Raw genomic sequence first — 22491 nt, 5'->3', positions numbered from 1 at the left:
GCTGTACCCCCAGGGCCTGGAACAGTGCCTGGCACACAGAAGCCAGTCCACAAATATCTCTTGAACGAATGCCTAAAGAGTAAACAGCATAGGGGCGCCTGGGTGGCTCAGTCTGTTAAGCATCCAACTCTTGATTTCAGCTCAGGTCACCATCTCAGGATTTGTGAGGTGGACCCCTGTGCCCGGCTCTGCACTGAGTGTGGCACCTGCTTGGGATTCTCTCTCTCCCTCGCTCTCTGCCCCTCCCCCACTCAAGCATGTGCTTTCACTCTCTCTCAAAAATAAACTTTGAAAAATGTTTTAATGTTTGTTTATTTTTGAGGGACTGTAAGAGACAGAGCGTGAACGGGGGAGGGGCAGAGAGCTAGGGAGACATAGAATCTGAAGCAGGCTCCAGGCTCTGAGCTGTCAGCACAGAGACGAATGCGGGCTTAAACCGTGAGATCGTGACCTGAGCCAAAGTGTGACGCTTAACCAACTGAGCCACTCAGGCCCCCCTCAAAAATAAATTTAAACAAAAGAGTCAATAGCATAAACTCAGTCTACAGCTCTTTGTTCCTGACAGGTTCAAATTGTGCAATTCTTGAGGAATTTTTAGTGTGGAAGATGCATGCTATTTGTAAAATTTTATTGATAAAGTCAATGTTGTGTTACTTCAAATTTGTCTAATTTATATTTGCACAAAATGTAGCCACACGAATGTATTCTTTTGCAACAGTATTAAATTATTACAATTGAAGGCTAAAGTCATCTTTAGAGGTATATCTTTGGGATGTAGTTTTAAAAAGAACATTTTCAGGATGAAATTAGGTTGTCTGCAAGCAGGCTAATAAAATATACAGTAGGACTCTACTAAGCCGATTTGGTAAATTGGTTTCAACTTTCATTCAAAGATAACTATCAGAGTAAGTTCTACATCTTTTCTCTTCTTACAAGTATTATTTATCAAAACAATTGTGTTGGTTAAAGGGGATTTTAAAAATCTGTTACTAAGCCCATTAATGCTGCAGATGTTTCTAGCTTTACTGTGCTCTGAACTCTTGGGAAACACTGCCTAACTTTGTGTACAAAATAATGAGAGGTATCACTTTTATGTGGAAAGTTCAGTTATGAAGGCAGCATGTTGCCGGCGTCTGGCTCTGTACCAAAAGTAGCAAATCACTGCTGTTTGGATGGCCCGCGGCTCTAAACGCCTGTGGGAGTGGCGCCACCGTGTGTCTACTAGGGAGAAGTACAAGACCACCTCAAGGAGGCAATGAACTGGGAAAGTCTCTCTGTAAGGTGCCCTTACTGCATCTGGCAGGGATGTTTCCTTCTCAGCCATTTGGCAACTTCTGTCAGTCGTATCTAATAAACTCCCCAATTTTTCAACGATTAGTGAAATTTCCAAACACTAACAGATATGTAGTAAAACGTGCTCCGATTTTTTTTCCTTCAGAAATATTTGAACGTCTATAATTGATCCATGCGCCTAAGTGGGTGTATTGTGTGAGTTGTTATTAAACGACTACAAAACAGGTTCCATTTTTAAGTCCACTAGAGTGGCTCGGGTATAGATTTTGGAGTCTCATGGTTCTGGGTCCAAGTTCTGCCTTCCCATTTACTGATTGTGTGATCTTAGGCAAGTTACTTAGCTTCTCTGAGCCTCAGTTTCCTCATATGTGAAATGGGATCGTTATCGTGCTTCTGAGGTGGTGCACATGAAATGCTTTGTAGGGTTTTGGGCAGATTTTAGTTGTCCTATTGAGCTGTTTGTCTCTCAGCTGCCAGGGACTGCCAGGGTGGGGGTCTTAGCAGCTGGCCTCCATCCGGAGCCTGCAGGGTCAGGCAATCCGGACAGAATCCACTGTCGGCACCGCCAACACCCACCTCCTCCCCACTGAGGCAGGGGCCACTGTGGCATCGTGGCTACATGGGAAGCTATGCTCCGGCTGAGGCCACACTGGTCTGCCGTCTTGTGCCGAGGTAAGAGGAACAGCACATAGGGTGTGTCTGTTTCCATTCTCACACCCTTGCCCTCTCGTTCTGTTTCTGGAATTCTTCTGAAGATATTAAGGCATTAACAATGATGCTTGCAACAGTTTCCTACCTATAAATCCATCTAGAAATCACCCCGGGGAGGAGCCACACCAAGGCTCTGGAGGAAGCAGCGTCTAAACGTCCTAACTCGTCTTTCTCTTCTTCTGCAGGAACGAGAGAATTGCAGAAGAGCGCTGAGTGAGCTCTGTTCTCCGTGCAGCCCTGTACTGGGTCCTGCAGAAGTCAGGGGCCCTGTCCCCCAAAGCTCACAGGTGAAGGGCAAAGGCAGATACTGCAAACCCTCAGACAATGCCAGATGGAGGCCCTGCAGCCACAGGGACAGGGAACAATTCACCAGTTAACCCCAGGTGTGCACATTGTGTGCCTCTTAAGGGTCAGGCATTGGTCTGAACACCAGCAAACAGGCAGTACAAAGAAAGCCAGCCACACAAGGCTTAACTTCCACCAGGAGAGATGAACAATAAACAAAAATCTTCATAAAACAAGAAAATGACATCAGGTAGGGAGACAACAGATGCTCTGGGGGGAAAGTAGGGCAATGCTGAGGACTAAAAGTGTGGGTTTCTTATTTTTCTTTTTAAAAATTTTTTTTAATGTTTATTTATTTCCGAGGCAGAGAGACACAGAGCATGAGTGGGGGAGGGGCAGAGAGAGAGGGAGACACAGAATCTGAAGCAGGCTCCAGGCTCTGAGCTGTCAGCACAGAGCCCGATGAGGGGCTTGAACTCACAAACCGTGAGATCAGCTGAGCTGAAGTCGGTCGCTCAACCGACTGAGCCACCCAGGTGCCCCAAAAGTGTGGGTTTTTGAGTCAAAATAGTCAGAGTTCATCAACCAACCTCTCTCCCAAGCAGTGACAAAGACCCTTCATTTCCCTGAACATTCAGCTGAGGAAGGTGGGTCCAAGAATCTTCCTTTCTGGCAGCAGAGGAGACAAGGGGAGGGAGGTTTGTGCACATGAGGAGCCCGGGGATCCGGGCATGGGCATGAAGAACTCTCCCAAGACCACAGCCCAAGACCACAGCCTGCCATTAGAAAGCTGGGGGTAACAAGCTCTACCTCAGCCTTGTTCACCCTTTGATGGAAATCACTGTAGTCAGATCCAAAACCAGGACAGCATGTGGGAAGGTAAATTTTTGTGGAGGCAAGATAAAGAAGGAATTTTTAGAATAAGAGGAAAGGATGAGTTTGATGGGGTTGCTTGAACCAGCAGCCAGCCTGGGGAATGAGTGGGACATTGAGCATTTGAAATTTTTTTTTTAATGTTTTATTTATTTTTGAGACAGGGAGAGACAGAGCATGAACAGGGGAGGGTCAGAGAGAGAGGGAGACACAGAATCCAAAACAGGCTCCAGGCTCTGAGCTGTCAGCACAGAGCCTGATGCGGGGCTTTAACTCACGGACCGCGAGATCATGACCTGAGCCGAAGTCGGCCGCTTAACTGACTGAGCCACCCAGGCACCACCAAGGGACATTGAGCATATGAAGGGGTCCAGGAGAGGAGGTGAGAGATGCCCCGGAAGGAGGCGAGGCAGCAGGTGAGTCGAAGGCAAAGGCCACGATGGCAACCTTTGCTTGGGTGCTGGAAGCAGCTGCTGTGATATCAAGAATTATTTTCTTGGGGTATACCACCAGATTTAGCTTGAGAGACTACACTCTTTCGCCTTTCCTCAGTTGGTCCAGTCTTTTCATTTTTTGGCTCACCCAAGCTGGCTTCCCTAATATCCCTCCCTCAAGCCCTATTTCAACCCTAATGTAGGAAAGGATTGGTGGAGGCGGGGAGGGAAGAAGAAGGTAGAATATTTGTGTACCCCCATTTACTGTCCCTGTTCTCCCTCCTCTTGCTCCCTTTCCTGTGAAGGAGAGTTAGCATGTACTTACACACCTTCCCTAGTCAAAGGTCTTTGGGAACATAGAACCCTCAGATGCCATGAGGATGTCCTAGCCTCCTTTCTTTTTTCCATTCTGTCTTTGTCGCTACTTAACAAAAGTAGGTTTAATATTTGTGTCCTCTCATAGACCACAAGTTCCACGTGGGCAGGCATTATGTCTTGATAGGGTTTAGAACAGGCTGCCCCTAAATATGGCACCTTGGCTTAGTGAAAACTTTAAGATGAAGAAATTCGAGAAACAGCAGGTGCAGGATGTCTCTCTGACCTCGCCCTTCTCTGCCGGAGCAGGTCATAAGACCCTGCAGGAGAGGGAAAAGTTTTTCTCAACTCTCTTGGAATCTCTGGCTGGGTCTGCAAATTAAACAGACAAAGATTAACAGGAGAAAAGCCTACAGGTATATTTCATGTAAGTTTTACATGGCATGGGAGCCCTCATAAGGAAACAAAGACCCCAAGATCCAGACCTGTGTACTTTTATCCTAGGTTCAGTGAAGAGTGGAATATGACAGGTTAAGGAGCAGAAAGTAAGGGTATTAAAGTGGCGGACGCTTAGCAAAGCCTGTTTGTTCAGCTTCTTCTCCTCCGTCTTTGGAGATAAGGATGTTGTTTTCCTCCAGGTGTAGGGAGGCAGCTCTCACGTGAGGGTTTTATGACCTGTTTTCAGAGCAGAAGGGCGGTGGGCAGAGGAATTCAGAGTGATCTTCCTGCTTGTACTGTTTTCTCAAACTTCCTCAGCTTAAAACATTCAATATGCCAAGGTGACATATTTTGAGGATCATGTCCTGAACCCATCAGCCCTCCTATGAGATGTGCCCTCCTTATACCTGGAAAAGAGGACCTTCCTTATCTCAGAAGATGCAGGGATGCTGAGGGGACCCTGAATGATTAGTCCTTGCTAAGCTTCCCTCTGTTTACTACCCTTCACTCATACCCTTTGTCCTATTATGTTTTCCCACAACTTTCCTTTCCTTCATCAAATCTAGCATCACATTCGGGTTTACCCACTTTTGCACGTCTTCATTTCCTTGGGAAGGCTCTTGTGTCCTGTGAAACTTCCATTAAGCAAATCTGTATGCTTTCCTCCTGTTGATCTGTCTTTCCAGTCTAATTTACAGTGCCCCAGTTGGAGACTCTAAGTTGGGTAGAGGAAGGTATTTCTTTCTCCCCTATGTTCCCTTGCTTACAGTTGTATCCTGTGGGTGTGGGCACGGTGCCTTGTGCAGAGTGGGTGCTCAGAAAATGTTTAATAAATGAATGTGTGAACAAGGGAGAACGAGGAGAAGCCTTTTGGTGCAGAAAAACTTCTGGGACAGTCAAATGGTTTTAGAGGTTGATAATGCTGGGTGGATGTTAGGTCTAATTTCCCTTAAAAATGTAAGACTTTCCTGTTTTCTGATAAAGGCCCCAGTTCTCTTATACTGAACCAGTCATTCCGGAGCTGTGGTGAACTGGAAGTCAAGGTCACAATATTTTGCAACTCCTTTATTTCCCCACCTTTTGAATCTGGACTTGCCTTGTGACTTGCTTTAACCAATGAAAGCTGCGCAGGTGATTTTGAGTTGGTCCCAGAAGGCCTAGATTTCCACTTCCGCCCCCCTTGGAATGCTGTGCCTTCATATAGGGAAGCCCAGGCTAGATAATGGGATGATGGCGGGAAGCCCCATGTGTGGGTGGTACTTATACCCAAGAAGCTAAGTAAGGAAGTGAGGATAGATGAGAGGGGTTCACTGGAGAAAAGGCGGACTATTCGGGAACTGATACAGATAATTGGTAGATGGGCTGATGAGGCCAAATGCAAGATCTCTCTTCAATTGCTATTTCCTATTATACAAGAAGTTAAGAGTTGGCAGGCAGGCAGGCAGGACGATTGTGTTGGAATTTTGAGGAGAAAGAGGGTGTCAACAGCCATCCAAGTGAGTGGGTGAGTAATTTGACAGGAAAATAAAGAACAATTGCTTAGCAGCACCAAAGATCTCCTTGATGTTTATGATCATTAGAATGAGTAATGTTGGCATGCTGGTTTGTTTTTTTTCTCCAGCCACATTTCCTTGCTCCAGAGCAGTTCCAGAGTAGGTAGAGAGTTGGGGGTTTTCTGGACAAGGAGAGAGGAGAAAGGGACGCCCACGGAGGTTGAGGTTTAGCTACCAAAGAGTAGCTAAAATGATGGAACACAGAATCTATGCTGGGTAAAGAGGGGGAGATGAGTAAGAATAGAAGGATAGGAAAAGGTGAGCGTTCTGTTGAAGGTGAAAAATTCCTGGCACGAGGAAAGGTGATGTGGAATGGCAGGAGGAGGTTAAATGGAGGTTAAGTACGCAGTTACGAGTAATTAGTAAGGTCAAGAGTATGATCCTGGGCATGGGTGGATGAGTTGGTAGGGTTAGAAGCTGAGAGGCTGCCTAGGCATTGCAAGAATCGTCTTTGTGGATATTGGAATCACCGTGAATTAGCAATTGAGCCAAGGGTGTTACTGGCTATTATTTCTGTTTGAACATTGCAAGCGATCCTAACTCCGTTTCATTCAGAGCACTCACGGTAGTTTGTAGCGGCTGGGTGATTATTTGACAGTAACCAGGACGGACAGTCTGTTTTGCTTACTGACTGACGTATAGTTGGCGCTCAAAAGGCAGGATGAGTGAATGAATACTCTTTCAGCTATGGGACAAATGTAGTAAATTATAGCACCAACGTATTTTCACATGAAGAGAAAAGCAAGGCTCCGCGAAGGCGGGGGTTTTTGTCTGTTGTACCCCCTGCTGAGTTCCTGGTGCTTGGAACAGTGCCTGGCACATATTAGATGTTCAATAAATAATCATCGAACGAACGCCGGAACGAAACCACCGTCAGTGCCCACGGCGCCTGCGCTAGAAGCGCAAGGCTCACGCGAACCCTGGCACTCTGCGCCTGCGCGTTGTGTGCCTACGCTGCCTCTAAACGCCCCGCCCCCACCCTGCTTCGCCGCATTAGGTTTGAGCCCTACAGGCCCCTGTAGCAGCCGGGCTGCCGCGTCGTCCCGGCTTTCCCCTCGGCGTTCCCACGCCTCCTCAGCCGGGCTCTCGCCCTCCACGTCAGGGCCCGGACCTTCGAGATGGCGGCTCAGAAGATAAATGAGGGGCTGGAGCACCTCGCCAAAGCAGAGAAATAGTGAGTGAGAGACACTGACGTGGGCGGCTGTCCCGGCCGTGGGTCGGTGCCCCTACCCCCGCCCGGTCCTGGCACCTGGGAGTTGGAGGGAGGGCGCGGGGGAGCGAGCGGGGAAGGCAGCGGCCTCCCGGAGGGGCTGCGGCCTGGGCGGGGCCTGCTTCTCCTCCGGAAGCGGACTTGGTCCCCCTTGCCGGAAGTCGTCTCCTATGTCTTTTGGGGTCGGTGGGCTGGAGGCTGTGCAGCTGCTTCTGTTCTGGGCTCTCTGGACTGGATGATTGGTTTAGGAGACCGTCTTGTGCACTGTAGTTTAGCAGCGTCCGTGGCCTCTAGCTACTAGATGCCTGCAGCACCTCTCCTCCCTGTTCGAGCCGACGAAACTGACCCCCTGGGAGATAAAATCGCCTTCTTGAAAACCAGCACTCTAAAGTAGAGTTGAGAAAGGAGCTACAGATGTACCCTGAAAACTCCGCAGTTGTCTCTTGTGTCCCAATATACGGTTTTTGGGGGTTGAGCTTCCTTAGTCATTTTATGTGTTCGCCCAGCTTCTGAGATGGTACTAAGTAGGCACCCAACAGACAGTTGCGGAACTGAACTGATTCGTCCAGTCCTTGAACACTCTCCTCCTCCTCCGTGTCATTACTGCAACGAATTTTTGTCTAGCAGTTCTAGAACATGAAAAAGTCTACATGGTGCCGTGTGGCAGATGCTTCACATACCTGATCTGAGATCTTTACAACTTTGGACGTGCAGAATCTCATTTTACAGAAGAAGAGGCGAGGCTTGGAGAAGCTTTATGATGACTTGCCCGAAGCTGTACGGTTGAAAGGTGGCAGCGCCAGTTTTTGAACAGTGGGAAAATTCAAGATCTTTCTGTTGTACCATATCACTGCTTCCAGGCAGTGTGTAAGGTACTGGAAATGACCACAACAATCTTGCTTTCTACTGAGAGCAAACAAAAGTATCATTAGAAAAGCGTGTGTACTAAGGACCAGAATAAAGCTGTGTTAACTTTGCTTTGGTAGCACAGGGAGAGAAGTTTATTCTGCCTGGGGAAATTTAGGAAGATTTCCCAGAGGTGATTTCTGAGCAGGGCCCAGAAAATAAGTTTTTAGACGGAGGGAAAATCCTGTGAGACAGAATTTATGCACAGGATGTAGTCTGAGCACAGCCCTGAAAATATGCTGGGAGAATAGTTAATGTAGAGTAGTTGTAGTGCCAGGGGATGAGCTAGAGCAGAGAATTTGGGGTCGGACTTTGTAGGGGCTGCCCCTCTGATGGTCCTGAACCTTAGCTCTTCTAGGGATCATATAAGGAGTGGGACGTGTTTAGGTTTATTTTTGGCAAAAGAGGTGTGGCAGCAACATGGAGAATGGGCAGGGAGAGAGAAAAGTGAGAACTTTGGCCTATTCAGTAAGCAAACATCTGCAAAGTTGTCCTGTGTATCTGTCCCAGCCACTGGGGTTATTGAGATAATGAAAAGTGGTCCTTTGCTCAGGAGCCTAGACTTCACAGGTGGGCATATAAGTCAGATATTAAATGCTAGAATAGAGGTATGCAGTGGTTTCAGTGGATATACAAAGTAAGGAAAAGTTACTATCCTCGGGGTGGGGGAAATGGAAGAAGAGAGCAGGCAGGAAAGGTGACTTTCCCATGACAGGTTAGTAGACTTGACCAGGGTCCAAACTAAAGTAACTGTGCAGGGGGCAGGATTGGGCAACATCTGTTAGACAGAATTGGCAATCTTTAATGACTTGACTGGAGTGAAAAGCTTGACAAGAGTCAAGGTGTCAGAGAGTTTGGAGAGATGAAGTGGAAGAGAGATCTTCAGCTATTGACTCTTCTCTTTTTTTTAATTAAAAAAAAATTTTAAATTAAAACGATTTTTTTAAATTAATTTATTTATTTATTGAGAGAGAGAGAGAGAGAGAGAGAGAGAGAGAGAATCCTGAAAGGATTCTGCAGTCACAGCATGGAGCCCAATGAGGGCTCAGTCTCAGGGACCAAGAAATCATCACCTGAGCCAAGGTCAAGAATCAGATGCTTAACTGACTGGGCCACCCAGGCACCTTTCTTTATTGACTCTTTGGACCAAAATATCAAAAACACTAATAGGTAGAGCCATTAAATTAACCATTGTGCCTTCTCTCTTTCTTATTAGAGGTATTTAGTTGACTGGGGATGATTTGCTGTATTTTTAAATCTCTAGTTCTTTCCATGTGTAGCACATGAGACAATACATTCATATTGTGTTTGGGTCGGGATTTAAGAAATTACGTGAGTATACAGAATATAACGAACCCTTTAGGGTAGGGTGAAGGATTAGAATTTTGCCTTAATAGAGTACTTCTCTAGTGTTGTGGATTAGACTGCAATTTAAACATTTTATTTTTCTGAGCAATAATATTCTTGGTGAGCTTAAAAAATTGCTCACACATTTGGATCTTATAGCACTAAATACGCAAACACAAATGTTAAACACGCTTATTTGGCAAAAAATATTGCTTAAAAGTTAGGGCTGACAAAATAAACATGTATTTCTGAGGGCTCTTGGGGATTCCCCCGTCTTTCAGTTAAGGTGCTCCTTTGAAGCACCTTACAGTGTTCTGTGTAAGTAGACTTTCCTTATTGAATTGAAATTTAGAAACTAAAATGACATTTATTTAGCAGTTCTTATGCACACCCAAGTTTGACAGTCACTTTACTTTAGTGACTTTAAAGTGTTACTTTAAAGTTACTGCAAAGTGTAAGTCTGAGCTTATTTTAAAATAAAAAAGGAATAAAATATTGAAGAAAGGGCAAGTAAGGTAAGGACTCAAAATTGATGGTCCTTTGCTTTGGTATCTAAAGAACCAGTGGTCATCCTCGAATAGCTTCTGTTGTTTTCATAACATCCTCATCTTTCTTGTTATCCTCCCTGTTCACTGGTGTGAGTTCTCAACCCGTGTTGCTGACTCCCTGTGTTGTTCCTCTGAATGTTTGCATTCTGTAGTCTTTCTGCTCATTCTCTAAGATATCCCTAGGGGATCTTACCTAGGCCCCTGGTGTGACATAAGCCAGTGGCTCCTTGGTTAATACCTCTAGCCCCTCCTGAGCTTCAGCCTCATGAATCCAACTGCTTACTTGATGCTGTGCTGCAGAGGGTCTCAAGCGTTAATGCACCTCACGGTTTGTTATACTGTGATTGCTGCTGCCAGCCTGGGGTTTCTGGTTCTGTAGGTGTGGGGCAGGATGAGTTAGTATTTCTAGCATGCTTTCTGGCAGTGCTGATCTGGGGACCCCACACTGAGAATTTCTGCTGTATGTGGATGTTATACCAACATTTCAAAAGAAGGAAATCCACATCTATGATAGTGAAAGGGAAAATGGCGAGGTTGTAGTTCATTGTGAATAAATTCGGGTAGAGGTGGGCAAGATGGGGACTTTGTACCTGGTGGCTTCCCCATGTTGTTGTTGGTGTTTTGTTTTGTTTTTAATATGAAATTCATTGTCAGATTGGTTTCCATACAACACCTAGTGCTCATCCCAACAGGTGCCCTCCTCAATGCCCATCACCCACTTTCCCCTCCACCCTACCCCCCCATCAACCCTCACTTTATTCTCAGTATTTAAGAGTCTCTTATGGTTTGCCTCCTTCCCTCTCTGTAACTTTTTTTTTCCCCCCTTCTCCTCCCTGCTGGTCTTCTGTCGAGTTTCTCAGGATCCACATATGAGTGAACACATATGGTATCTGTCTTTCTCTGTATGACTTATTTCGCTTAGCATCACACTCTCCAGTACCATCCACGTTGCTACAAAAGGCCAGATTTCATTCTTTCTCATTGCCACGTAGTATTCCATTGTGTATATATACCTCAATTTCTTTATCCATTCATCAGGTGTTGGACATTTAGGCTCTTTCCATAATTTGGCTATTGTTGAAAGTGCTGCTGTAAACATTGGGGTACAAGTGCCCTGATGCATCAGCACTCCTGTATCCCTTGGGTAAATTCCTAGCAGTGCTATTGCCGGGTCATAGGGTAGGTCTCTTTTTAATTTTTTGAGGAACCTCCACACTGTTTTCCAGAGTGGCTGCACCAATTTGCATTCCCACCAACAGTGCAGGAGGGTTCCCATTTCTCCACATCCTCTCCAGCATCTATAGTCTCCTGATTTGTTCATTTTGACCACTCTGACTGGCGTGAGGTGATATCTGAGTGTGGTTCTGATTTGTATTTCCCTGATGAGGAGTGACATTGAGCATCTTTTCATGTGCCTGCTGGCCATCTGGATGTCTTCTTTAGAGAAGTGTCTATTCATGTTTTCTACCCATTTCTTCACTGGATTATGTTTTTTGGGTGTGGAGTTTGGTGAGCTCTTTATAGATTTTGGATACTAGCCCTTTATCTGATATGTCATTTGCAAATATCTTTTCCCATTCCGTCAGTTGCCTTTTAGTTTTGTTGATTGTTTCCTTTGCACTGCAGAAGCTTTTTATCTTGATGAGGTCCCAATAGTTCATTTTTGCTTTTAATTCCCTTGCCTTTGGAGAAATGTCAAGAAATTGTTGTGGCTGAGGTCAGAGAGATTTTTTCCTGCTTTCTCCTCTAGCGTTTTGATGGTTTCTCCTGTCTCACATTCAGGTCTTTCATCCATTTTGAGTTTATTTTTGTGAATGGTGTGAGAAAGTGGTCTAGTTTCATTCTTCTGCATGTTGCTGTCCAGATCTTCCAGCACCATTTGTTAGAGACTGCCTTTTTTCCATTGGATATTCTTTCCTGCTTTGTCAAAGGTTAGTTGGCCATACTTTTGTGGGTCCAGTTCTGGAGTCTGTATTCTATTCCGTTGGTCTATGTGTCTGTTTTTGTGCCAATACCATGCTGTCTTGATGATGACAGCTTTGTAGTAGAGGCTAAAGTCTGGGATTGTGATGCCTCCTGCTTTGGTCTTCTTCAATATCACTTTGGCTATTCAGGGTCTTTTGTGGTTCCATACAGACTTTAAGATTGCTTGTTCTAGCTTCAAGAATGCTGGTGCAATTTTGATTGGGATTGCATTGAATGTGTAGATTGCTTTGGGTAGTGTTGACATTTTAACAATATTTATTCTTCCAATCCATGAGCATGGAATGTTTTTCCATTTCTTTGTGTCTTCTTCAGTTTCCTTCATAAGCTTTCTTTAGTTTTCAGCATACAGATCTTTTACATCTTTGGTTAGGTTTATTCCTAGGTATTTTATGCTTCTTGGTGCAATTGTGAATGGGATCAGTTCCTTTATTTGTCTTTCTGTTGCTTCATTATTAGTGTATGAGAATGCAACTGATTTCTGTACGTTAATTTTGTATCCTGCGACTGCTGAATTCATGTGTCAGTTCTAGGAGACTTTTGGTGGAGTCTCTCGGGTTTTCCATGTATAATATCATGTCATCTGCAAAAAGGGAAAGCTTGACTTCATCTTTGCCAATTTTGATGCCTTTGATTTCCTTTTGTTATCTTATTGCTGATGCCAGAACTTCCAACACTATGTTAAACAACAGCGGTGAGAGTGGACATCCCTGTCGTGTTCCTGATCTCAGGGGGAAAGCTCTCAGTTTTTCCCCATTGAGGATGATATTAGCTTTTCATAAATGACTTTTATGATGTTTAAGTATGTTCCTTCTATCCCGACTTTCTGGAGGGTTTTTATTAAGAAAGGATGCTGAATTTTGTCAAATACTTTTTCTGCATCAATTGACAGGATCATATGGTTCTTATCTTTTCTTTTATTAATGTGATGTATCAACATTGATTTGCGAATGTTGAACCAGCCCTGCAGCCCAGGAGTGAGTCCCACTTGATCGTGGTGAATAATTCTTTTTATATGCTGTTGAATTCGATTTGCTAGTATCTTGTTGAGAATTTTTGCATCCATATTCATCAGGGATATTGGCCTGTGGTTCTCTTTTTTTGCTGGGTCTCTGTCTGGTTTGGGAATCAAAATAATGCTGGCTTCATAGAATGAGTCTGGAAGTTTTCCTTCCCTTTCTATTTTTTGGAACAGCTTGAGAAGGATAGGTATTACCTCTGCTTTAAATGTCTGGTAGAATTCCCCAGGGAAGCCATCTGGTCCTGGATTCTTATTTGTTGGGAGATTTTTTTTCTTTTAATGTTTATTTATTTTTGACAGAGAGAGAGAGACAGAGAGACAGAGCATGAGCGGGGGAGGGGCAGAGAGAGAGAGGGAGACACAGAATTGGAAGCAGGCTCCAAGCTGTCAGCACAGAGCCCGACGCAGGGCTCTCTAACTCATGGACCGCGAGATCATGACCTGAGCCAAAGTCAGACGCTCAACTGACTGAGCCACCCAGGTGCCCCAAGGGAGATTTTTGATAACTGATTCAATTTCTTCACTGGTTTTGGGTCTGTTCAAATTTTCTATTTCTTCCTGTTTGAGTTTTGGAAGTATGTGGGTGTTTAGGAATTTGTCTGTTTCTTCCAGGTTGCCCAGTTTGTTAGCATATAGTTTTTCATAGTATTCCCTGATAATTGCTTGTATTTCTGAGGGATTGGTTGTAATAATTCCATTTTAATTCGTGATTTTATGTATTTGTATCCTCTCTCTTTTCTTTTCAAGTAGCCTGGCTAGAGGTTTATCAATTTTGTTTATTTTTCAAAAAAACCAACTCTTGGTTTCATTGATCTGCTCTACTGTTTTTTTAGATTCTATATTGTTTATTTCTGCTCTGATCTTTATGATTTCTCTTCTTCTGCTGGAGTTAGGCTGTCTTTGCTGTTCTGCTTCTATTTCCTTTAGGTGTGCTGTTAGATTTTGTATTTGGGATTTTTCTTGTTTCTTGAGATAGGCCTGGATTGCAATGTATTTTCCTCTCAGGACTGACTTCGCTGCATCCCAAAGTGTTTGGATTGATGTATTTTAATTTTCATTTGTTTCCATATATTTTTTAATTTCTTCTCTAATTGCCTGGTTGACCCATTCATTCTTTAGTAGGATGTTCTTTAACCTCCATGCTTTTGGAGGTTTTCCAGACTTTTTCCTTTGGTGGATTTCAAGTTTCATAGCATTGTGGTCTGAAAGTATGCATGGTATGATCTCAATTCTTTTATACTTATGAAGGGCTGTTTTATGACACAGTATGTGATCTGTCTTGGAGAATGTTCCATGTGCACTCAAGAAGAAAGTGTATTCTGTTGCTTTGGGATGCAGAGTTCTAAATATATCTGTCAAGTTCATCTGATCCAATATATCATTCAGGGCCCTTGTTTCTTTATTTATTCTCTGTCTAGATGTTCTATCCATTGTTGTAAGTGGAGTATTAAAGTCTCTTGCAATTAACCACATTCTTATCAATAAGGTTGCTTATGTTTGTGATTAATTGTTTTATATATTTGGGGGCTTCTGAATTCGGTGCATAGACATTTATGATTGTTAGCTCTTCCTGATGGATAGACCCTGTAATTATTATATAACGCCCTTCTTCATCTCTTGTTACAGCCTTTCATTTAAAGTCTAGTTTGTCTGATACAAGTATGACTATTCCAGCTTTCTTTTGACTTCCAGTAGCATGATAGATAGTTCTCCATCCCCCCACTTTCAATCTGAAGGTGTCCTCAGGTCTAAAATGAGTCTCTTGTAAACAGCAAATAGATGGGTCTTGTTTTTTTTACCCATTCTGATACCCTGTGTCTTTTGGTTGGAGCATTTGGTCCATTACATTCAATATTATTATTGAAAGATATGGGTTTAGAGTCATTGTGATATCTGTAAGTTTCATGCTTGTACTGGTGTCTGGTACTTTGTGGTCCTTGCAACCTTTTACTCACAGAGTCCCCTTTAGGATCTTTTGTAGGGCTGGTTTAGTGGTGATGAATTCCTTCAGTTTTTGTATGTTTGGGAAAACCTTTATCTCTCCTTCTATTCTGAATGACAGACTTGCTGGGTAAAGGATTCTTGGCTGCATGTTTTTTCTGTTCATCACATTGAAAATTTCCTGCCATTCCTTTCTGGCCTGCCAGGTTTCAGTAGATAGGTCTGTTACTACTCTTACGTGTCTATCTTTGTATGTTAAGGCCCATTTATCCCTAGCTGCTTTCAGAATTCTCTCTTTATCCTTGTATTTTGCCAGTTTCACTATGATATGTCCTGCAGAAGATCGATTCAGGTTATGTCTGAAGGGAGTTCTCTGTGCCTCTTGGGTTTCAGTGCCTGTTTCCTTCCCCAGATCAGGGCAGTTCTCAGCTATGATTTGTTCTAGTACACCTTCAGCCCCTTTCTCTCTCTCTTCTGGAATTCCTGTGATATGGATATTGTTCCGTTTGATTGCATCACTTAGTTCTCTAATTCTCCCCCTCGTACTCCTGGATTTTTTTATATTTCTTCTTTTCTAAGCTTCCTCTTTTTCCATAATTTTATCTTCTAATTCACCTATTCTCTCCTCTGCCTCTTTAGTCCGCACTGTGGCCGCCTCCATTTTATTTTGCACTTCATTTATTGCATTTTTTAATTCATCATGATTAGTTTTTAGTCCCTCGATCTCTGTAGCAATAGATTCTCTGCTGTCGTCTATGCTTTTTTCAAGCCCAGGGATTAATTTTATGACTATTACTCTAAATTCTTGTTCTGTTATATTGCTTAAATCAGTTTTGATCAATTCGTTAGCTGTCGCTATTTCCTGGAATTTCTTTTGAGGAGAATTCTTCTGTTTCGCCATTTTGGCTAGTTTTCTGTCCCTTATGTGTTTTAAAAGCTTGTTGTGTGCTCTGCACTGTGAGCACTGCTATGTTAAAGGAGGGTCGTACACTGTGCAGAGCCTGGCCCTTCAGGAGGTGTTTTTCTGGAGATTGTTACTTGATCTCTATTTTCGTGTCCTTGGTTATCTTATTACCCTACTGGTAGTAATAATTTGGACCCTCCACCAGGTGTGTTTGGATTTGTTCCTTGGAGCAGCCCAAGAAGGCAGCTGGGTAAGAAGATAAATGCCGGTTTGTTTGTTTTTTTTTAATGTTTGTTTATTTTTGAGAGAGGGAGAGAGCATGAGCAGAGGAGGGCCAGAGAGAGAGGGAGACAGAATCCAAAGCATGCTCCAGGCTCTGAGCTGTCAGCACAGGCCTGACATGGGGCTCGAACCCACGAACTGTGAGATCATGACCTGATCAAGTTGGACACTTAACCGATTGAGCCACCCAGGCACCCTGTTGTTGGTTTTTTAAAATCACCTATAAAGTTATTAAAGCAGGGTTCTGACTTACACATGTAGTTGGTAACTTGTGTCTTCATTTCATTTTAGCCTGAAAACTGGTTTTTTAAAATGGAAGCCAGATTATGACAGTGCCGCTTCTGAATATGGAAAAGCAGGTATGTGTGACCGTAGCCTTGTAACTCCAACATGTAATCTTAACATAGGCTGGTAACTTCTCGGCAAAGTACTTAACACTCGATGCTCTCTGTAAGATTTTAATAGTTAAAAAAACTAAAAAACAAAAAAAAAATAATAAACCTGCCCAAACCGTTGCTTTGTTCTCACTTGTTATTTTCGGATGTGTTGAGGACTGAGTGAGAGGTCCAGTTCCCTGCAGCTGTCTGTCCTGACGGCAGAGATGGGTAGGGTTGGTGGCACATAGCTGCAGGGTTTTTGCATTGTTCTTACATGCTTGAATTTCAGTCAGTTGTTTGCTACTTCCAGGAGTTTTTCTGTATCTCTCTCTTGTGCTTCCTATAATTGAATAAAAATTTTTCTTAATTTTTCAAAATTTAGCCTTAATCTGAATAGATCTGCCAATCTTGTGTTTGTTTGGCACATGTTTTTTAAAGAGCCGCGCTTTTGAGATACACTGATAAGTGTTCATGAAATATTAAGTTGTATAAATCTTTGAATAAATTTATCTGTACATTAGATAAAAATGATCTGCAATATGCAACAGAGAGGGACTTTATCAAAAATTTAGCATTCAATTATGCAATGATAGCTTTCGGCATATCACAGTTATTTCAGATATAAAGCCTAATGCAGTTTTTGAAGTGCTCTGAATACATTTGCAGTTGTGTTTCAGCCACAGCTTGGATCACGTTTGTTAGCCGAATGTAGAGACCACCTGTGTAATGTGCTTTTGATAGACTTTAGTTTTAGTATATCACCAAAGAATGCAGAAATCCAGTAAGTAGGAACTAATGAGTCTTTAACACTTTCATTTAAATCCTGAGTAAATTCTCTCTGTTGACTTACGCCGGTTATTTATGTTATACTTAAAAGGAAAATTATTAAAATCAAACCTCGTGTGGATTCTGTGGATACCTTGTACAAGAATGCTTTTGTAAGTGGAGGGCACAACGTTTTGCAAATCTCCTGAGGGAAATTTAACACAGATTTGTTTTATATGCCTCGGAGACCATGAGTTGCTTTCACAGATAACGTATTTCAGGTCCTGTCTTGCCATTCAATCATCCTTTCTTTTCTTTAAGGGGTTATGCAAAATACACTTAATCATTAGAATAACTTTTTTAAAAAGCAAAATGTGGAAGTCCAGGGATGAAAATAGTTCGGTAGTTGATTTTCAACATTTTACTGACGAGAATTTTAAGAGTTTGATTTTAACAAGTACTTTTTTTTTTTAAGCAGTATCCTTTTTTACTTATTTGTAAGCAACCCTTGGCAAGTTTTCCAAAATCTGTAAGATCCTATTTTAGGACCATTCCTAATTGTTTTACTCTGATGACACTTTATAACAGTGAGCAATATATTTTAGCTCTTTGGACAATAGAAATGTCATTTTCACAGAAACCTACTGAACAGTGTAAAAGCTTTAAAAGACCATGCATCGTTAATGTTTTGGACATTTATTTAAAGATTGTGACAAAAGGAGGGTTTATTACACAAATATTGAATGTGTTTATTGGTCTTCAGTTTCTAAATAACTTGAAAGATGGACTTAGCTATAACTACAACACTGTTTTTATTACTAACTGTAAAACTGGTGAAGTAAGGTACTGTCTTTTATGACAGTACCCGCTACTTGGGGAGTCTTGATTTGACTGATGCGGTTGTAGTTTCTCAAAGCGTGGGTGTTAAAAAGACTTGGCTTTGAGTGAAAGTAGCGCTGACTTATCGCCAGTAGTCTACAATTAAAAAAAAAGCAAAAACAAAAACAAACTTTTGAAAGTACTTCTAAGTTACTGGTAATCAAAAAAGTTACAAGAAAATTGCTTTTTAAAAAGTGCTGTTTTATAAAACTTCTTAGGTGTTTGATTAAAATAAGTATATTTTCTAATACTTCCCACGTGATACAGATTTTAGTAATGATTCGTTTGAAGTTTTGTCATGATGGATTAGAACGTCTGCCTTTGTTGTTGTTCCGTTTCAGCTGTTGCTTTTAAAAACGCCAAACAGTTCGAGCAAGCAAAAGATGCCTGCCTGAGAGAAGCTGTTGCTCATGAGAATAACAGGGCGTATCTTTTTCAACCTTTACAAAGGAGTTGGGGAATTAGAATGATACAGACTGAAACTCGTTTTGTTATAAGTTGGCTACGTGTGGAGAGAACAATGCTATTAAGTTAGAAAATGATCAGAAAAGTTCTGCATTTTTAACTGAGGGAGCATTTACAGAGACTTCTCATAATGTTTACACTGTTTTGCAGAACTGTAGTTGAGAGTTTATTTCTGTTGTTTCTGGATTTGCTCCATGGTGGTTTTACTTGGGCTGAAGTGAGGGAAATACACAGGTGCTGAAGAGTGAGGCAGGTAGTGGAAATTTTTAAAATACAGTCTTTCTTAAGTATTTGAAAAAAGATGAGTAGTTTAAATAAATTTTTCTGAGGTATTTGAAAATTTACTCTGTAAAAAGTGTCTTTTTTATCTACTTTGAAATTGCGGTTGTAATAACCTTGCATTTTAGTGAAACTTTACAGATAAATGGGCAGTGGAAAGAACTTAAAAATCTATGTGGTATTTTTATTTTTTCAGTGTTTTTGTGCATTATGTAGTTTTAAGTGACATCAACAGGCATAAAATTACTGCTTCATCTGTTTGTAGGATTTGTCTTTTGGAACCAACTGGGGCAGTTGACGTTGTTTTTTAAGTGGTAGATCTGTAGAAACTGTTGATTTGGTTTTTTTCCTTAATTTTAACTTTGTTACATCCATTCAGTCTTTTTCATGCTGCCAAGTAAGTAAATATTTCCCATGTTTTCATGTATTTGCAGTTTATGTTTTAAATGTTGCTGTTTTTCCATAGGTCGGTAAATTTTTCCTACGTTATAAATCCATAAATAGTGAATTATTTTGTATTGATTTAGATAAAATCATCATTTCCATTTGTTTCAGTCTTTACCTGACCCTTAGAAACTAAGTCACTCCTAAGATATACAGCGGTTAAGTTCAATTCACCAAATATTTTTAGGGCCATTTTCTTCAATGACCTATGAAAAAACAAGTATGTTTTCCCCCCTCTTCCTTGATAGTTAATAGTACTTGTGGATAGAAGCAGGCTTTCTCCTGCTTTCATGGAGAGTACATGTTGCAAAACTTGGATTTAGTTTTGTCACATAGAAAGTCCTTTAACCTGTCTGAGTTTTACTTAATTTTGCATCTGCAAAGTAAAATCCCTTTAACTCAGATGTCAATTGTTTCCAAGGCATTATTGCCCTCAAAAATAAAAAGAAGAAAAAACTGTTACTCAAGGCCTAAAGCAACATATAGTGCCTGAGCCAGTTTTAATTGATCTAACTTCTCCTATCTATGGTAGAAAGTTTCTCCTCCTTATTTCATTAAGATCTCATCTGAGAACTTGTATTCTCTTTGCAGAGCTTATGAGCAAGCTGGCATGATGTTGAAGGTCAGTAATGTGTCACAACTGTTCTGTAGGTAAAATGAATTAACTAAAAGGTGTTAAAGTAAATTTGTGTTGAGATTGAAAAGTCTCCTTACTGTAAGGTGAGAGGTGCTAAGATTTCATTTCCAAAGTATATTCTGTGTGTCTTAAGATAGGGAGTTTTAAAGGTGAAATTTAAGAGAAAACTTAATGGAGGAAACCAGGAACACATTTCTATGCTTTGTAACCAGGAGCTTGTTGATAAACAGAGAGCTCTTTGGGAGATTTCCCTACTGCTGAGAGCTTCAGGACATTTTAATGCAGTAAAAATTTACAAATACATGTTTTTTGTTACTCTTGGGTTTTATTTTTTTATTTTTATTTTTTAATTTTTTTAAAAATATTTATTTTTGAGAGAGACTGAGACAGAGCACAAGTGGGGGAGGAGCAGAGAGAGAGAGGGAGATACAGAATCGGAAGCAGGCTCTGCTCTGTCAGCACAGAGTCCGACATGGGACTTGAACTCATGAACAGCGAAAGTCAGACACTTAACGGACTGAGACATCCAGGCACCCCACTCTTGGGTTTTAGAAAGAAGAGTTTTGCTTGTTTCATAAAAGCTGGCATTGAAAAGAACCTTAGACTTAAGCAATTGATGTTTAATTCTGATTCTTGTTGAATGGAATAGTTGGCTAATGTGCTTGTGCCGCTTTTCATATTTCTGCCTCATTAAAGCAGGTTGGGAAGTAATACACTGTTGTGGTGAGAAAAAACATGTTACTTTATGACACTTACAAAGCATGCCAAGTAGCAGTTGACATAGAACATTTCCTTTCCATTTTTATGTTTCCTAATACGGTGAAAGCTGTTTGAATTATTATGAAGCTTTAAGAACTCATGCTTTAGTAAAACTATTTTTTTTAATTTTAATGACTTTTATAATCTTACTGATTTTTTAAAGAATACATGCTCATTGTAGAACATTTAGAAACTGGAAGGACCAAAAAATGTTAGTAATGAGTTTTTTTCTTTTAGTCATTTTTCTATGTACATACATATCTTACTGTTTACATTTAACTTTTTCATGCAGATTTTCTTTTTCATGCCATTTAAAAAATTACTTTCAAAATATATATCACGGGCTTTAAGAATTTCCGTATCCTTTGACCTAGGAATTCCAATTCTGTGACTCTGTTGTAAAGAGACAGATAGCAAAGATTTATGTGTAAAAATGTTTATTATATATTGCTTAAGAAAAATGGCAGTTATCTAAAGTTTTAATAATAAGGAGATATTTAAATAAATTATGGTGCTTCCTTGTGATAAACTGTTACGTTGCCATTGTAGTAAAGCTTTTCTGGATAAAACCTGCAACCAGATTTGGTGATGCAGGTCAGGTTATCAGCAGTTTCTTAGCAACTAAAATATCTCTTGTAGCCGAAGGAGCTGGGTGTCTGCCCTGACCTTCTGCTGTCCCAGGTCCCCCTGAGAAATAGGAAGCTCCCAGGTGGCTCGTGTCATCTCATTTGTGGCTATTATTAGGATCCACTCTCTTAATACAGAAATGCTAGACCACTATAATTTATAATCCTCACAGCTTCAGTTTATATTCTAACAGCTGGGCTGACTTGAGTCTTCATAAAAAGATACTATTTTGACATCATTTCCGCTGTGATAGTATTGGTTTAATTTGAGGATTTGAAGGCACTGCTTTGAATGAAGGAAAAATAAACCTAGTAGGTAGGGGAAGAGACAAGAGAAGACGCTTTCTGCCATGCTCTTGTATTTAAATTAAATGCCTTTGGACAGTCCTTAGCAGCATTAGGGGTCCTGAGCTACTTGGCTCAGTGTTAATTCCGTGGGTTAAAATTTCCATCAGTTTGTCATACAGACCTTCGTAATCATCTGCCAGCAAGGCTTAGGAAGTGACAATATGTGGAAGGAGGCCGAGTGGAAGACACCACTTACTGGAGCCGCCCCTGGTTCTGTCATTGTACGACTGTTAGATTTCATATCCTGGTTGCTCCACAGAAGCAGTAGGGTGACTCAGGCACAAAACCGCTGAAAATAAGCATGTTTTTATTTTCCTCTTGATTTTGCCATGCTACAAGAACATGGGGAAGAGTATAAAATAGTATAACTTTTCAGATGGCAGCCTATCCTAGCTTATTCCTTAGCTAAAGAATGAAAAAGTTATATTTGGACATCAGTAAGAATGAGACCAACAGGTTTTGTATCCTAAAGAATTTGCCAACTTAATGAGTGACTGAACAGGCAGATTTGAAAACAACCCATGAAACGTCTGCATGGAGCCTACTTGAAGATCTAAGGATGTCAACCCTAAGTAGGACAATGCCACGTAAACCTTATATCTGGCTTGTAAATGATTATTGTTCTGTTTCTAAAAGAGTTTAGATTTGGAGATAATAGATGTAAGGACCACAGGATGCTGAGACCTATGATCTCCTAGTGAGGCATGGAGTTAACGTGCTGGTGGCACTCATTGTGGCAAAGGGCTGCAGACTCTGATGCGCCCAGGGCAGTGGGGACTGAGGCAGGCCTGGGAGTATAGGACAGCAGGGAGTGTGGAGGAGAGTGCGGAGAGAGGAGGCCACTGCAGGAGACACCACGCCTCCCGGG

General features: G+C 41.6%; 1 protein-coding gene across 2 annotated transcripts in view; it reads left to right on the top strand.

Moving 5' to 3' along the window:
* The first annotated feature begins 6933 nt into the window (after nucleotides 1-6933).
* The window catches only part of NAPG (NSF attachment protein gamma), a 28899-nt gene continuing 13341 nt past the window's right edge, over nucleotides 6934-22491 (top strand). Inside the window, exons 1-5 of one of the 2 annotated variants that reach the window (XM_019418492.2) lie at nucleotides 6934-7076; nucleotides 16336-16403; nucleotides 18407-18491; nucleotides 19189-19206; nucleotides 19845-19875. In XM_019418492.2, coding sequence (XP_019274037.1) covers nucleotides 7021-7076; nucleotides 16336-16403; nucleotides 18407-18491; nucleotides 19189-19206; nucleotides 19845-19875 — 258 coding nt within the window. In that variant the 5' untranslated portion in view covers nucleotides 6934-7020. The remainder of the gene's footprint in view (nucleotides 7077-16335; nucleotides 16404-18406; nucleotides 18492-19188; nucleotides 19207-19844; nucleotides 19876-22491) is intronic. The other variant, XM_019418491.2, reaches the window with a different exon arrangement.

The sequence above is a fragment of the Panthera pardus genome, unplaced genomic scaffold, assembly GCF_024362965.1.
Source record: "Panthera pardus isolate Hobbes unplaced genomic scaffold, ASM2436296v1 HiC_scaffold_15, whole genome shotgun sequence".
Classification (NCBI taxonomy): domain Eukaryota; kingdom Metazoa; phylum Chordata; class Mammalia; order Carnivora; family Felidae; genus Panthera; species Panthera pardus.
This window is presented reverse-complemented; position numbering and strand designations above follow the sequence as displayed.